We start from the raw sequence: 16,842 nt of genomic DNA on the forward strand, positions 1-16,842 counted from the left end.
GAAGAAGAAGTAGAAGAAGAAGAAGAGGCTCCTTTTTTTTTTTTTTTTTCATTGTTCTCCCCCCGGGGGGATGTTTACCAGGAGAGACACGGCGGATCAGATATGAAAGGCATTCAGGTCAGCATTGATGTGAGCGAAAGTGAAATCGTACCTAAGGCGTTCCAAAGAGAGCCGCGGTGTCAGGGGGTCCGGGGCCGGCGGTGCCTCCTGCGAGTGTGTGTTCTGAGGCCGGCAGGCACACAAATATCTCCACACAGGCAGGAGGAAGAGCCAACAATCAGAGTGCACCAATAATAATAATGATAATAATGATGAAAATGTGTCAAGAAACGGGGGATTCTTTAGAGGAAAACCAAAGCGATTGGTGGAAGTTTCAGACCGAGCTTTAGTTTCTGTCATTCTGGGGGTCAGGGTAGGCTTCCTGTAGCTTTTATCTCCCTTATCAAAGCCACTTGTGAGCGGGCAAACGCTGCTGCACCCAATCCTGATTTAATTCCCGGCCGGAAAAGTCCACATCAGGCGACACGCAACGCGTCGAATCGCAAACAAGCCTACACCTCAGCCCCCAAAAGGCTTTGGGTGCAAAAAAGCAACATCCCCCATTTTTCTTGGTCCGTCTTCAGGCCCAAAAAAATGTAAATAAATAAATAAAAGTTAAATTTTGTTTTTGCATCTTGCATTTTAAAAAAATGCAAAAACCTAAACGGGGAATTTAAAAGTTGCCCCCCACCCCCCTTCGTCTTCGTCCCTCCAGGTGCATGCGTGGACAAACCGCTGGCGTCAGGTGGAGTGCGTTTGGAGCGGCTCATTTATGGAAGCGTCAGACATTTTATTACCAGGGGATAAAGTCGTACAGCTTTTCCCCCAGATTCCAGGAAGGAACCCTGACGATATAAGGCCCTGCGTTGTGCCTGAATTTGACTTTTCATGTGGTCCTCAGAGGAAACAATCCAAGACCTCCTTCCACGGGAATGCCGGGCTCTTTCCTCAGCTCCCCGCCGCTGCAGGAGCGTGGGGCGCAGCCCCGTGTGGGAATGGCAGCCCTGAATGCCGGCCTGGACAACCCCCCGCCACTATTGACGGTATAAACATGTAAATGAAACACATTACCGCTGACAATCAATTGTCCGCGAGCTCCCTGCGAAAAGCAGCCCACCTCCTCCTCCTCCTCCGCCTATTTCTTCCTCTTTTTCTGCCCCCTTCATCAACACGCTCGGTGATGGTGGCAGGAAATCAGGGAAAGGAGGAGGGGGGGGGGGGCATAGAAGGAAGGGAAAGCACCTCGCCTAAAACCAGCTAACTTTAAATTAAAAATAGATAAACGGGTGATAGAGATTTGTAAAAGGCGTATTGTGATCTGTGACGGCCTCGGACGGCGGCGGATCCCCGCGCCTGCTGCTGCGGGTTATGTAATCGCTGCGTGTTCCCAAACGCTCCGGAGTCGTGTGGGGGGGGAAAGACGGGAGAAATGCACCAACGCGGAGCGATGCAGCAGATAGTTTGTCGTTTTTCTCCCCCACCCTTCTTCTTTAAACGTTGCCGTTTGATGCTGGTTGAGTGAGGAAAAAAATAATCCCAGGTGTGTGTGTGTGTGTGTGTGTGTGTGTGTGTTTCCGTTGGTCGCTCACAGCTGGATGTGACAGGCAACACCTGGCGGGGGCCAAACTCTCAAACAACTTCACGCTGCTCGGATCAAGTTTCGCACCAGGGAAAGGCGAAGAGGCTTCTCCTTCTTCTTGAGCCTCTTCTTCTTCTCCCTTTTTTTTTTTTTTTTTGGTGAGTTTCAATGTGAAATTTACATTCAGTCAAACCTCATGCACCGAGGTTTTGGGTAAACGGCAGAGTGGAACAAACGCACACAAATATTCTGGGAATTTGGGCACGGGACGTTTTATTCGACGCAAATCGCAAACTGAGCGGAGCGCCCCGAAGACAGAAAAGTAATAAGACGACTCGATTTGTGGATTTCTAGCCGTCAGCTGAGAAATTAAGCAAGACGACGAGGGGCTCTGGCCGTCACTCCAGCGGCCGAGGCAGGAAGAGGGGACAGAGAAAGGGAAAAGTGGAGGGGTGGGGGGATAAGAAGAGAGTGGCCAAGCCTCACTAAGCTTCTGCATTCCCAAATGGGGGGGAAGAAGGAGGAGGATTTTTTTTTTCCTTATTTACAGAGAAGGCTGGATAAAAATACTCCTGACACACTGAACCGCGTTTATCAGCTTCTTCAGGGTGCGAATTTAAAATCTTCATCTGAACAAATAAATAACTCTTTTTATAGGCGAGCAGATGACCAAGTCCTCGAATGTCTCTTATTATTCTGCTCTTCCCTTTAAATCCAACAAACACACACACACTCACACACATAAATTAGTAAAATAATAATAATAATAATAAAAACATTAAATCTGCTGTGGTGCTGTTTAGCGTGGAGCAAAACGCTTGCCTGCTATTGATTGGGTGGAATCCATAAATGAAATCTGATCTAGATAAATAAGCTGTGCGGGCAGAGATTAAAGTAAAAATAAATACTAACAATAATAAAGTGTGGGCTGATGATGGGGGGGCGGGGGGGGGCGTCCTCTTTATCCGTCCAGATTTCAAAGGGGGGAAAAAACGCAGCAATATCCGAGTAATAAAAATAAAATAAAAACAACATGCAACCTTTTTGGGGAATTATTTCAACCGCACAAGAAGGGCAGATTTAGGGAAGGGAAGCGGATTAAAAAAAAAAAAAGTCATAAAATTGCACTTTTTTTGATTTTCCCAGTCGCTCCAGACAGAGACGGGGTCCGCCAACCCTCCCTGATGGTCCTCCATGAAGCGGCTCCCCACCCAGGACAAACATGTGACCCCCAGCAGCCTCGGATAACGGTCCCCCCCCTCCTCCTCTCCATCGCTGCGTAAAAACGCTCCGGCAGCCCGCGGCCGACTCTCACGCACCCCGGAGCCGCCGCGGACGCCTCCAAGCCCGGCCACAACATCCACGGACCCCACGCTCCCACACTCCCGCAGACAAGACACGCTCTCCCCGGGATTTCCTTACCGTTTTTCCGCCTCGGGTTGGCTTGTTTTCGCCTCTTACACCTGGGGCCATCCGCCATGATCTCCTGCTTCATTGATAGGTGTGTGTTTGTGTGTGGATGTGTGTGTGTGTGAGTGTGAGAGTGTGTGGAGAGTGGTGGAGGAGGTAGGGGGGATCAGATGGCAGCTCGCATGGACTCGATCCCTTGATTTTCAGCGTGATATCTGCCGGGAAACAACAGAGACACAGCGCGTCAGAGAGGAAAACTGGGAACGTTTCTGCGCTCGGTCAACGCCGAGAGCCTCAACTTCGCTCTATTTTACCAGCAGGATGTTTATCCAGGAGGCAAAAAAAAAAAAAAAAAGTATATTCCTCGGTTTCTCGCATTTCTTTTATTCTAAAAAAAGTAATATTACAAAAAAAGGGGGCGAAATTAACACCCCCAATGTTTAATAAACTGAACCCAAAACTCCTGGTGAATAACAGAAGCGAAACAATTGATCAAACAATCCAAAGTGGAGAAAAACAATTAAATTAAAAAAATATCAGCCCGGACGGGATTTTGAGGTTAAAACTCGGGTTTAAGCCCTCAGCTCTGCAACGCGCTCACTACAGACGAGGCGACAGCTGAAAAACGACCCAACTGGGACGGGATAACGCGGCTTTATTTCGGCTCCAGATGTCCCTGGTTCGAAGCCCGATCTGCACACCTTAACGATTAAAAAACATCCTTTTAGACCCGACCCAAACTTTCTTTCTTTTTTTTTTTTTTTTAACTCAAAACATGAACCCTGAGTTTAAACGCTGTTTTTTTTGTTTTGTTTTTTGATTTCGCGCTGGGCGTCTGGAGACATTTTCTCCGTTGTTCCAAATCAAACTAATAATAAAGACATACATGCTCGGTGGGATTTTTTCTTTCTTTCTTTCGGTTCGACTCTATATTCACAGGGTCGGTGTCGGTTCCGTTGAGGCTGGATGGCCGAAAGTAAAAAAAAAAGAACAAAAAAAAAAAAAAGGGTTATAGGATCGAGAGCGGGGTCCGTGTCCGGAGAGAATGCTCGCTTCCCCGGACTATCAGCTCCAAGCCGGGACGCGTCCACTTTCTCCTCTTCCCTTTCCTTCCTTTGTTGGAACAAATAAGGAAAGGTACAAATAAAAAAAAAAAAAATAATAAAAAAAAGAGCGCACCTCCCTTCCTTCCCTCATTCCTTACTTCCACCTGCGCAGGTAAGCCGAAGTTGAGCTCCCAAGTTTTACGCGGACGCGCGTAAAGTTCAGATCCAAAGAAAATCTCCTGGAAAAAATAATAATCATAATAAAAAAAAGATAAGAATCAAAGAAGCACCTACCTGCTTGTTTTTTTTCTTATTAAACGACGGCGCGACAGAAGCGTCTTGCGGATGGGAGCTGCCGAGGAGGGGATGATGGCGAGCGGATCCTTTTCCACCGGTGATAATAATAAAGCCTTAGAAATAAAAGCCTCAGAAATAGTTGGGAGGAGGGAGGGACCGCTATTCCTGCTAGGGCAGGTTTACAACTGATGTCTTACACCCACTCCAGGAAACAAACCTGGGTAGGGACTGACGTGTTACGCCTCTTCTAATGACATTTTTTTTCTCTCCCCTCTCCTTCCACCTCCTTTTCTCTGCCGTGCAGAACACAGAGGAGGAAGAAGGAGAAGCCCCCTGAAACGCACGCCACCTATCTTCACGGGAGGGGATAATTGAGGAGAGTCAAACGTGAGCATCTTCTGGGTTGAAGTTGTTGTGTTTTTTTTTTTTTTGCTCTCCTTTCTCTCTCTCTCTCTCTCCCTCCCCCTCTCTGTCTTTCTCTCCCTTCCTTCTCCTCTCCCTTCTTCTTTTTTTTTATTTTGCAGGGAACCGAGTCGGGCTCCGACGCGGCGCAGTAGAAAACATGCGGCTGTTTTCTCTTGATTTCGCAGGGAAACGCGCGCAGAAGCAGAGGAGCGGGGACGGGAATCATGTAAGGATCGTTTTATTTCAATTTCCTCGTGTTCATAGATATATTCGCAGTCGATCTGTATGTCCCAAATGAGCACGATTATTCAATTTATTACAAAAGTAAATAAATAAATAAATAAAAAGGCGTTCTGCACATTTTTGAGTCGTTTCGAATATGTATTTGTCCGTGGCGAGCGCGACTCTGAGCCGGTGGGTGCGCGCCACCGCAGCATCCCTCTTCCAACCTGGGACGCACCTGCGCGCTGCGTCACCTGCGCGCCGCGGGCAGGTACGGCCAGGTGCGCGGCTTTCGCATGTTTTAACGCGAGCAAGAACTCAACCTGTGCGCATTTTATTTCATTTTGTCATCCATTTGCACAATTAACCTGGGAGAAATTTTAGGGAACTGAGCGGGGGGTAAAAAAAAAAAAAAAAAAAAAAAAAAACTCTATAAAATGTGGAAGTCAAGCGTCCGAGGCTTGTCTGACTGGAACAGCGCGCAGCCAGAAGCGCCAGAGAGCAGAGAGGAGGCTCCACCTTTGCAGCGTCCTGATTGGTTATGTAAATAAAGCATTATTGTGCGTCCTGTCCTCCTGCAGCTCGCCACTGTATGGCTAATTAAATCATCAATCAAAAGGGGGGAACCGAGAAGATCGACGCTCCCAACCCCGAAAACTTAAAGAAGAAAAAAAAGAAACGATTGGAGACAGAATGGATGTGCGGCACATCTACTAGTCCTGTGACATGTAAAGCTGAACCTCCCCCCCCCCGTTTGTCTTGTAAAATCTTGAGGAAGAGGAGGTGCGCCACCAGAAGGTGTAGTTTTGGGGTTGGGGGGGGGGGGGGGGGGGGGGGGGGGGGTCACAGGTTATTGTTAGAAATAAGTTACAAAATAATACCTTGATGGGACTGAAGTGTTTTATGAATTCTTAAATCACCTAATTATTTAATTTGTTCAAATATTTTTCATCAGAATTTTTTAAAGAGCACCCGACCAGGTGGGGGTGGTGGTTGCAATGCCCCCTCTCCCCCCTCCCCTGGCCCCCACCACCGTGGCCAGGATCACTTTGTCGTATAATATAGATATGATTGCAACAGAAAAAGGATTTTTTTCCCCCACTGAGCTCCAACATTTACGGATTTATTAGTTTAATTAAGATCCAAACACGCTCAGGCCATGTTTTCCACCAAAGTGGACTTTGTCTTGGGAGGGGGTCGGCAGACTATGATGGTGATTGTTAAGACATAGTAAAAAAAAAAAAAAAAAGCTAGGATGTGTTGTGAAACGTATTTTATATATATTTGTTTAAATGCACTTTTGCCTTTTTTCTTGTTTTGCAGAACGTGCCCCCAGTGCCACGGGGGGGGGGGGGGGGGGGGGGGGGGGGGGGTTGGGGTAAATGACATTTGTCATTTGTAGTGAAAATGACAAAAAAATTTGTAAGAGAGGAACATGAAAGTTTAATTGAGGTGCAACATTTTTTCATGTGTTTATACATTTACTTAGAGGAACTGGTTGCTTTTTTCCTTTTATTTTGGAGGGGGGGGGGCTTTTACAACCTGGTCTGGAGGGCATAAAGCCCCCCATTACACAGTCATTCGAGCTCAATAACAACAAATGTGCAACATTTCTCCTGCTATCCTTTTTCTGCTCCAAACAGACCCCCCCCCCCCTTCCAATCCTAAAAGTGTCTTGGGTAAGTTTTCATTTTATTTCAAATACCTGCTTCCATTCAATCATTAAGCTTTTTTTTTTTTTTTTTTTTTGTTAATCTCATCCCAAAAACAAAGAAAGAGGACGAAGAGGAGGAGGAGGAGGAGGAGGAGGAGGAGGAGGAGAGTCTTTTACTGGTCGCGGATCCAGTCCTGGCTGAACTATCGTCATGCGTAATTTACTGCCACAGCGCGCACATGTAAACCAGACACACACACACACACACACACACACACACACACACACACACACGGAGTGGCCTCCTCTGTGGGGCCACATATTCAGCGTGAAAACGGATTACAGTCGCTGTGTGACCTATAGGGGGACCTTGTGCTTAATGAATATATGGCTTTAAATAAGTGGGGAGGGGGCATTTGTTGACTTTGGTTGTTAATAACCTTAAATAAAACCCGCCTTTTCCTTTATTTCTGAAAAAAAACAACTATGGTTTCCTTTTCCTCTGAATAAATTCTTAATCTGTAACAAAATGTCTTTTTTTTACTTTGACTCTGATGTGAATCTCGTTGTGCAGCACGTTGTGTGTCTGCGTGCTTCTTCCCTCTGCAGCGTTGAGTCTCGGAGGCGGCGCTGCACAGAGGCTGCGCCGATGCCTCTCCGTCTTTCCTGCCGGAGCCGCGAAAGCCGAGAAATCCAAAACAAGACGCGGCTTCCGAGATCTGAACCCTACGGGGAGGTCAGAGGAATCGTGGGAGCCGCCTCGGACACATGTAACTTATCTCTTGCTTCGGTTTTACCTTTTAAAAAAGAAAAAGCCATTCGGCTGCGGTGAGTGGAGGGGGTCCCAGGAGGAGAGGGATGCCGATGCACGCCGACGCCTCTGGACCCGAGCACGGCCAGAACGTACACGCCGTGCATTCAGCTGCCAGGCGTCCTCGATTATTGGCCTAATTTAGATCTGCGAGAGTCAAGTGGCGATGCAGAGCTTCACCGTGCTGCGTCCCTCCATCCTCCCTGGAAGAAAACCAGACAGCTTACCTACACCTGAGAGGAGGAGAACTCCCGGGGCGAGACTTTGGCACCGAACTCTGCAACCTGAGCAGCACAGAGGATCATTCACACAAAAAAATAAAGAGAAAAGTAGCAGACGTTTCAGACGCAGAACCCCGTCACGACCAGACACATGAAGGTTTACCCCCAGGAGAGGAAGAACAGGGGCAACGAGCAGCGGGCGACGCTGACGCGTTTCGCTCCAGGCTGCCAGAAGCGGTGAAACACATCCGTGCCAGCGGTTCGCTCTCCTACGAGAGGCACAAACAAATCTGATCCTTTCCCACTGATTCAGCTTCTCCTGACATGAGTCTGGGTGCTGTGGGCAAAGAGGACTTGCAGGTAAATTTGTTGTTGTTTTTCTTTCTTAACCAGGGTTCGAGTGAAACGGCTGGAAAAATAAAATAAGAAAGGCACGGAAGCGGCTCAGCTCCCAGTCACAAGCATAATCTCTTACCTTAAACAGCTGACAGACAGGAACGCGGGAGGAGTGGAGCATCATCGTCGTGCAGCTGAGGCGTCAGGCCGCACAGGTCTGGGTTAGAAACGCGGCCGAGCAGCAGCAGGAGCATCATCCATTCACTGTAAAGATGTTATAGCTTCAGAAAAATCCACCTTTGCAGTAATTCATCTCCGGCTAGAACCAGTGATATGAAGTCGGAGTTGAAACATGAGCCCTGATCTCACGTTTTCAGCAATTCTGCAGGTATAGTTTCCAAATATTCCTGCATATTTACAACAATGGTTTTCACACCGTGTTAATGCAGCTCTCCACTCGGTATGCTCTGGTTTAAACCGTCACATCGAGCCTGAATTAAAGCAGCAAAGAGGAATCCCACAGGAAATTAGCGTGCATTTCCAGCACAGCCGTTCCTGCTGGTAAAATCTGATCTATTTCATGAAGGCAGAATTAAAACACAGAGATTAATAAAGCGTTTTACGGAGAATTTCCAGGTAAATCCACAGGAAGTTCTTGTGCTTTTGCTTCACATCCCCATGCAACACACTCTCAGTAGGCTGAGTGAATTCTGGGTTGATTTCTAACATGAAGACAGATTTAAAACACAACAATTAATAGTACAAAAATTACAGGTAACACTACAGGAAAATTGTTTTATTGTTTTTCACAACAGATTCTTCCAGCATAGTAAATTCTGGCTTTGGTCAACATATGAAGCGCTGGTTAAAGCTATTTAATAGTTTATTTTCTGCCACGCTGCAGGGCAATGTTCAAAAACAGGAAGCATATTTTGCTTCTGGTCTGTAATATCAGATTAGAAATAAAGCATAATGCTTTATTTACCATAATTGTGTATTTTTTTTAGCAACTTTTCAAGTATATTTACAGAAAGATGGACTGGAAATACCTGTTGTTTACCGCGCAACGTGGAGAAATGCAACTTTACACAAAATAAATCTGACTTCATCCCACAAAATGAACACCAAATTAAAATATTACAACTAAAAAAGCAACATTAACTGTAAATTTATTCAACTTTTTTACAGTAAATTACTTTTTTACATTACAATGCTGCAACCCCTTTCTTAATATTAAAGCTACTATTTAGTAAGTACATTCCAGTTCAAGCTACAAACATTAAGCAATAAAGCCAGAATAAAGGCAGGACGGCTGTCAGGTGTCGCGTGTTGGAGCAGGGCGCAAGTTCCCCGGTTTGAATCCCACAGGATGCCCCACCCTGAGCAAGACCCTTAACCCTGAGAAGCTCCCTGAGAAACGGGTTAAAATGCAGAGGACACGTCTCACTGGAATGGATAAAATGATGAATAAAGGTGTTTTGTATTATTAATATAACACATTTTCAACAAAATAAAGAAAAAGATGACGGGAAATGTGAAGTGTTTTTATTTTTTGTAAGTTCTAACAACAACTTTACAGTCTATAAAACTTTGATTGTAATCCACAACATAGAGCCAGAATAAAAGCATGTTAACTCATTTACAACACAACGATGCAAATCACTTTCTAGAGATGTTAACTCAGCTTAACAGGGAGTAAATTAAGGATAGAGCCCAATGTATCAGATCAGCAACGTCACACACAAATCCTCAGGTAAATACGTGAACTTTACATCACAGTTAGTAATTTCCAGAGCAGTTTGCAGCAACCAGAATAAAAACGTAATAACTGAGAAAACATTGCCAGCTACTCCACAGGAGCTGCAAACCACCACTTCCTGGTTCTCCTAACACAACTGTACAGTTTTGGTTTGATCTCCAACAAAAAAAGCCAAAATTAAAACGTAACAATTGATAAACCTTCAGCAGCTTATCAGGGAAATAAAATCAGACACAGGAAACTGCTGTATTGTTCCAACACAATGCTGGAAACCACGTTGTCACATCACTGACCACTTTATGGTCAGTAAATTCTGACCGCGGTCTACAATAGAATAGAATGATGACTTTTATTTGTATTTCCAAAAGGTTTGTGTCTAATCGACAAAATAGAGTGAAAAAAAAAAATCATGGTTACATTTTCAGGAATGTTTAAAGTGTAAACACCAGGTGTTTAACTCCTCTTGGAGTTTAATTCAACATGAACAAAACACAAGAAAACAAACAAAGTACTTCAGCGGTGACGCTGTATATTTAACATAATAAATCATTATCAGCATTTTAGCGGGTTTCTGTTTTTTAGATATACTTTGCATTTCATTGGACTACTAAATCAGCTCTTATATAGACAAATGTTGCCCATGAGTGACAAAAAATAATGCCCTGATTGATGTTTTTTTGACTAAAACGATTCACAATGTTTTGCGAGGCTAAGATAATTTGCTTTAAAATAGATTTCTGCGCAATATCTACAACTGCCATCTTAATTTGCCTTTATTTCAGACTTAATTGAAGGCTGGAGTGTTTGTCCTACAGTGTCTCAGCTACTTTAAAGGCGCAACGACAGCAAAACATTAGAAAAATAAGCAATTAAATCAAAACCCGACAAATGCATTAATTAGAAAAATCTAAAACATTGGTGGTGAAGTGCACCCAGATAATATGATATGTACATTATGTCTCCTTTATAAAAGAGACCATGGTTTTATCTGCCATTCGCCAATCCATCACCAGTCAAGCAGATTAAACTGAAAAAAAAAATCGTCTGATTCCATCCATCTGCTGAGCAATCGCTGCATTTCTACATAAAAGGTGTTTTTATTCTACCTTGAAACGATCGCAACATGTCAGCCTCTCTGGGCCTTCAGCGTTCGCGCTTTGTTGCACGGCTCTGGCAACGTTGCAAAGACAAAAAAGTTATCAGGAGGGGAAAGTTTTCACAAAAAGGGCCACCAGTTGACGGAGCAAATACCAATTATCGTGACTTTCTGCGACGCGGAGGCCAAACAAAGCTGATCTGACCACAGCGCCTGGTGTGGATAAGAAAAGGCAGGGAGGGACGGTTTGAAAATGTGCTCCTATGATTCAAAGCGGCTGTCAAGCGGCTGCGGCTCGCCCTCTCGAGTGCTAAACCCCTCAGCACACAGTGAGTGCGTTTCAGCCCTGAAAGCAAGCTTTCTCCTCTCTCTTTTTTTTTTTTTTTTTTTTTTTTTTTTTAATTAAAGTAACGGTTGCTGTTCAGACAGAAGTATCTCGGATCGCGTCTCCTCCAAGCTCTTGTTTGCAACTCCTCCAGCTCCGCGACATCAAACTCGACATCCCTCGACGGGGCCCGGCTCTGTGATGGCCACGGCTAAAAAAAAAAAAAAAAAACACCAGAGAGTGACGGACAATTAAAGGACGAGAGGCGAAAGCACGGAGAAAACAAAACAAAAACAAAAAAAATGCAAAATGAATCTGGCTTACATTCGCCACAAGCAAAAGCAAAGAGAGAGGGAGTGGAACAGAACCGCTCTTCGCTGTGCCATTTTTTGATCTCGCCCAGTCGGAGAAGAAAGCTCGCCAGGAGAACAAGAACGCTGCGAAGCAGAGAGCTTCAGAAACAAATGATCACTGCAAAAAAAAAAAAAAAAAAAAAAAGTATTGATTTTCATGTTGTTCTTGTTAGCTGAAAACTGAGCTGAGGCTTCTACAAATGACCACTTATCCAACCAAGGCCCTTGTAAAACAGACAAACATGATGTGGTGTTTTTTTTTTCTTTCCTGTAAAAAGAGGTCAGCTGGTTTGTGGCTTCTAAAAGCATCAGGGTGGGAAACACAACCGAACAAAAAAAACAAACTTTGCCCTTCTTTTATTGTCAGTCGACGCATACCTTCCTTTCTACTTTCTCTAATTTGGCATTGAAAGCGTTTCGTTTCATCTCCATCATTGTCGGTGTGTCTCGCATCCGTTCGTAGTGAGACGCAAGAATAAGAGAAGCGAAAGATAAACAACATTTATACAAGTCAGTTAATATTGAATTATTAAAACAAGTTTAATTAGCACACCGTAACACTGTATCTGGTTAGCGTAGCTTTGAAGTATATAGCCACGATATATGCTTATTAAAAAAAGACCAAAAACCGTTTGATCATAATAAAATTAAGCTATATACACCAAGCATCCATCCTGATAATGTTTTGATGGTCCTTTTTGAGCCCATTTGATGACCACATATAAACAGACCTCTACCCACAGTATCGCAGAACCATCATAATGCTGTTTGGCTTCATTTATAAATCACTGAGCTTTAACGTTGCATCCATCTTCCTCGACTACTCTTGTACTGTGGAGGAGCTGTTTTTTTCCCCCCCTGGATGTACGTAAATAAATCACTCAGATAATCAAAAATCAGTGTGAAGGAGGAACTGGTTTTCTCCAATTTAACAATCTCTATCACCAATTAGAAGAAAGGAGATTTCTGTATATTTCTTGGGCTTTATTCAGGATGAACACTACCGTGATTAACAAAAAACCTCTGAGAGCTAATGATTAACGTAATTAAGAATTGTTTTGTTTGTCAATCACATTATGATCAATTTACTAATGAATCAATTAAAAAGGAACACAAAAACAATCTAAAGATAAAGGCGCTAACTGCTGTAAAGCCATTTAATGCAGCAAAATAGGAAAATAACGAGACACTTTATGTTCTAAATGTTTTAGCTGATCAAAGGTTCAACTTTTGTCTGCTTCCAATTTTCATAGGAATTCTAGGAAGAGGTTTGAACTCTTTAATAAAAAATATTCAGTAAAGAGAGAAAAAACGGAAAAAATATGTTGTTTTCTTAAAAAAGGATTAAAAAAAGGCCCTCTTTGTAAGCTTCTCTATGAAGCATGGGCTTTGGCCAAAAGACACTGAACTTGATGACAGCCTTGATCAAGCTGTCAAATATAAGCAGACTTTAAAGCCAAGATGTGTGGTGGTTGAAATTGGCCAAGACATGGCAGGTCCTCCAATGTGCCACAGATTACCAGTCTATTTTATTTTGTCAAATAAAAAAATAAATAAAGCCACCTCTTCAAATCATTAAAGCAATTAGGAAGGAGTCCAGCAGAGTTTGTACAACCCTTAAGTGGCGGATAGGTTTGGATATCATCTACATAATGGTGAAGAGACAACATGCTTTCAAAGAACAGATCCAAGAGGGAGCAGATACAGAATAAAAAGAAGGGTGCCCAAACCTGAACCCTGAGGAACCCCGTATAAAAGAGAAGGACTAACAGTTTGGTCACTCAGGTAAGACCTGAACCTCTCCTGTGATGTTCCTATCTGATGCACCAACTTCATGATCCACCGTGTCAAACGCTGGAGTTATATAGTTAAATATGTAGTAAAAAACCTTGAAAAGATTTCAAGAATATTATTCATTGAAAGAAATGCCATTAAATTGGTAAACACTTCTCCAAAATCACTGATACAATAGGCGGTTTTGTCACTCTACTCCACCAAGGAGATACTACGAACTCTTTTACAGGCATGAAGGGATACATGTACATAAAATTCCCACTATGTCCAGCTAATAGTGAGCAGTCTTGTTATATATTATTCCTTTAGTAGAGACAAAAGGTCTGTGTGAGGCAGGGTGTAGCTGTGGCACTTCAACATCCACCAAGGAGGCTAAAGAGGCTCATCCAAAACGTTTTAGAGGTTTTATGTCCAAGGGTCTTTCCCACTGGGGCATACCCAGAACCCAGTGGAGGAACTATGAACTCCTTCAGGCCTGGGAACCCCTTGGGACCTGAAAACATGAGTTTTGCTGAAGAAAGCGACATCCAGGGTACCAGATTAGACCTCCTGCACCCCATGACCCGATTACAGACACTGAGGACAACCAACAGAGTAGACAAAAGGTCAAATCTAGTAGTGTGTCTTTGTACACTATACTCAGCAGGCCACGATATCACTTGTAGCAACTTGCTGGTGTTACACGGGGAACAAAGATATTGCCACGGATGACATGTAACACAGACCAGAGACATGCACTGGAGGATTCAGTGCATTCTGTGATTTAAGAGCAACAAACTGCTATAAGAAAACCATAACTGATAAGGGTGGTTTGATTTAACATCATCTGCCTCAACTGAGCTTAAATCAAAGTAAGTGGACAGTTCTTCTTCTGAACAATCGTAGGGAAAGATCCAATCATCTTGGAACCAGACACAAAGAGGCAACGCGCATACAGAATATATAATGCGTACCGTCTAACCGTCTGCCATCTGATCCCGTCACAGTCTCTGTGTAAGTGCCACCAAAACAAATCCAGCACATTTACTGTACTCCACAAATAAAATGGTTCTGATTGGGATGCTTGATAGATCCCTCAAGAAAACTTTTTACTCCAAGATAAAAAAAAAAAAAGACGCCTTATCGCTCGCTGAAATGAATAATTGACGCCGTCTCCGATGAATAATTAATCAAACATTTGAATAATTGTTGTAGCTCTAATCTCGACAGACATTTGCATATCTGCGTGCTCTTAATGTCTGCCTGTGTATATGAGGTTACATCCTCCCAGGACACAAAGATGGAATTAAAAGACGAGCATTCATCTGCACAAACCTTGACCCACTCAGTCAGAGCTGTCCACATGAACCGTACTTTGGCTCAACTAATGCGCCGCTAAGCGGGGGAAAGGAATTTGTTTACCAAACATGTATTGATAAGGCTGGAAAAGCAAGATCTGCAATCATACAGCAAAACCTGGAAGCCAAACCCTCAAAGGAATACATGAAGTTAAAGGAGGATAAATCTCTTAAATACAGATGTTAATGAAAACACAACTTTGTCAAACTCATAATCTGTATTACATCCATGTTTTGAGTTAGATAAGATAAGATAACATAAGGTAAGATAGACTTTATTGATCTCACAGTGGAGAAATTCACGTGTCACATCGGCTCAAAAATCAAATGAAGGTGCCAAAAGAAGGAAAAGGTGCATGAGGTATATACAGAGTGTCTACATATATACAGTGGATCGAAAAAAGTGAGGGCTTTATATATATACAATATACACAAAGCCCCCACTTTATATGTATATATATATATATATATATATATATATATATATATATATATATATATATATATATATATATATATATATATATATATATATGGATATATATCTCTTTGGGTGAGAGCAAAAACAAAATTCTGACAAAGGCATGTCCTTCGGACAGAACGGCAGAGATTGGTTAGAGTTTTTACAGGCCTGCTCCCAAAGTGAAGGATTTTTTTTAAACCTCCTTTTTCTGAATACATAATGCATAAACTACTTTCAGGATGGAAGGATGATTTTACCCAGTATAAAAAGTGTTTTGAACAGGATTACCAACTATAGCTTTAACTCAGGATAAGGTGTATCTCACGTATTTTTCCAGGAGTTCGCTGGATTTTCTCCACATCTTGACGATGTGCTTATCAGAAACTTCTCATTTGCTGGAACTGGACTGAAATGTTTGGGGAAAAAAAAGGAGATAACATCCACAGACAAACATTAAAAGATTTTCAGAAAGCCTGGAGAGCTTTGGCTCACGACAACTTGGAAACCATGTCTGGATACTCGGAAGTAAAATATACCGTGTGGCTTCCTCCACTATACATAGAGCACTACAGCTACAATCTAGAAGAGATTTATCACATGATAATATTCAGTTATTCATACAAACATAATAAACACCTCTGTTTTCAGTGTACAAACATGTCTGACATAAAACTCAACCCTTAAAGGAGTTTAAGTCACAATGAAAGCCATAAATTCACACCATGTCCACCTATGGTGAGCATTCATGTTACATATTGTTCCTTTAGAGACACAAATTCCCAGTCTCTGTGTGGCAGGGTGTACTTGTGGCATTTCAACATCCACCAAGGAGGCTAAACAGAGGCTCATCCCAAACCATAATGGGTTTGCTGTTACTTTTAACTGAAGTTTGCTAGTTTAAGTTATTTTTGGCCCGGTATCGTTTTCAGTCATTGTCTACTGTAAGTTCTGAAAATAGCGGTGTGGCATCTCAAAGATTTAAAAATGTGCGCTAAACCAAAGATATGTTGATCAGTTCACAGGTTTCTCTACTATGGAACAGCAGTTAAAGAGAATTAATCTGAACTGCACATGTGACGTGTTTAAAACCCAATTTTAAACACGAGGTTTAATAATTTTTCTGTACATTTTGTGTTTCTACATCCTTCGTCCTTACACAAATATGGACCCATTTGACCCAACCAACGGTCAAAAGGGACGCTCTTTATGGGACGCTGTTTTGCAGGATAACAACATATCCAAAGTATTAGCCCTTTACAGATGTATTTCTAGCTTAATAAGCTAAAAAAAGAAAAAAAGAAAGTTTCTGTAGAGGAGAAAAATACTTTTTCAGACCAAGTTACGCAGTTCTCTGCTTGAAAACATTTTGCTCCTCCATTGTCACCCAGTGAAGTCTAAGAAGTGTCTTGTGTTTTTTTTTTTCTTCTGTCCACTGAGAGATGGTGAGTGGGAGCTTGTGACCGTGACAAGGGAGCTTTGTGAATCGTGTCGCATGATCAGTCAGAGTAAGATTGATGAAAACACTTGGTCTGGTTTAGGAAAAGGTCATGGTTTGGTCAAGGCATCTATTGAGAATATGTCAGCACCTAGCCAAGAACCATAAAGCATCCTCTCCATCGTCACTGAGAATCTATAGAGACATCTTTGATTAGAAGTGGAAGTTTATTACGTTGTAAGAACTGAAACATAACTGGG

The 16,842-nt window shown here is 42.9% G+C and overlaps 1 protein-coding gene and 1 long non-coding RNA gene across 8 annotated transcripts in view; one reads left to right on the forward strand and one right to left on the reverse strand.

Annotated features, from left to right (window-relative positions):
- Window positions 1-4,669, reverse strand: part of zeb2b (zinc finger E-box binding homeobox 2b) — an 84,194-nt gene extending 79,525 nt beyond the window's left edge. For 3 of the 6 annotated variants that reach the window (XM_036127938.1, XM_012879829.3, XM_012879830.3), the window contains exons 1-2: window positions 4,369-4,669; window positions 3,041-3,243 (exon numbers count right to left, since the gene is read on the reverse strand). In XM_036127938.1, coding sequence (XP_035983831.1) covers window positions 3,041-3,113 — 73 coding nt within the window. In that variant the 5' untranslated portion in view covers window positions 3,114-3,243; window positions 4,369-4,669. Of the gene's footprint in view, window positions 1-3,040; window positions 3,244-4,368 lie in introns of those variants that run through there. The other 3 variants (XM_012879831.3, XM_036127940.1, XM_036127939.1) reach the window with 3 other exon arrangements.
- Window positions 3,030-8,189, forward strand: LOC118557715. Of its 2 annotated transcripts, none has more exons than XR_004927953.1 (4): window positions 3,030-3,119; window positions 4,676-4,758; window positions 4,896-5,002; window positions 6,772-8,189. It is a non-coding gene; the product is annotated as an uncharacterized LOC118557715 (long non-coding RNA). The 2 variants fall into 2 exon arrangements; XR_004927954.1 differs by having other exon boundaries at window positions 6,776-8,189.
- Window positions 8,190-16,842: the final 8,653 nt, after the last annotated feature.

The sequence above is a fragment of the Fundulus heteroclitus genome, chromosome 24 (assembly GCF_011125445.2).
Source record: "Fundulus heteroclitus isolate FHET01 chromosome 24, MU-UCD_Fhet_4.1, whole genome shotgun sequence".
Classification (NCBI taxonomy): domain Eukaryota; kingdom Metazoa; phylum Chordata; class Actinopteri; order Cyprinodontiformes; family Fundulidae; genus Fundulus; species Fundulus heteroclitus.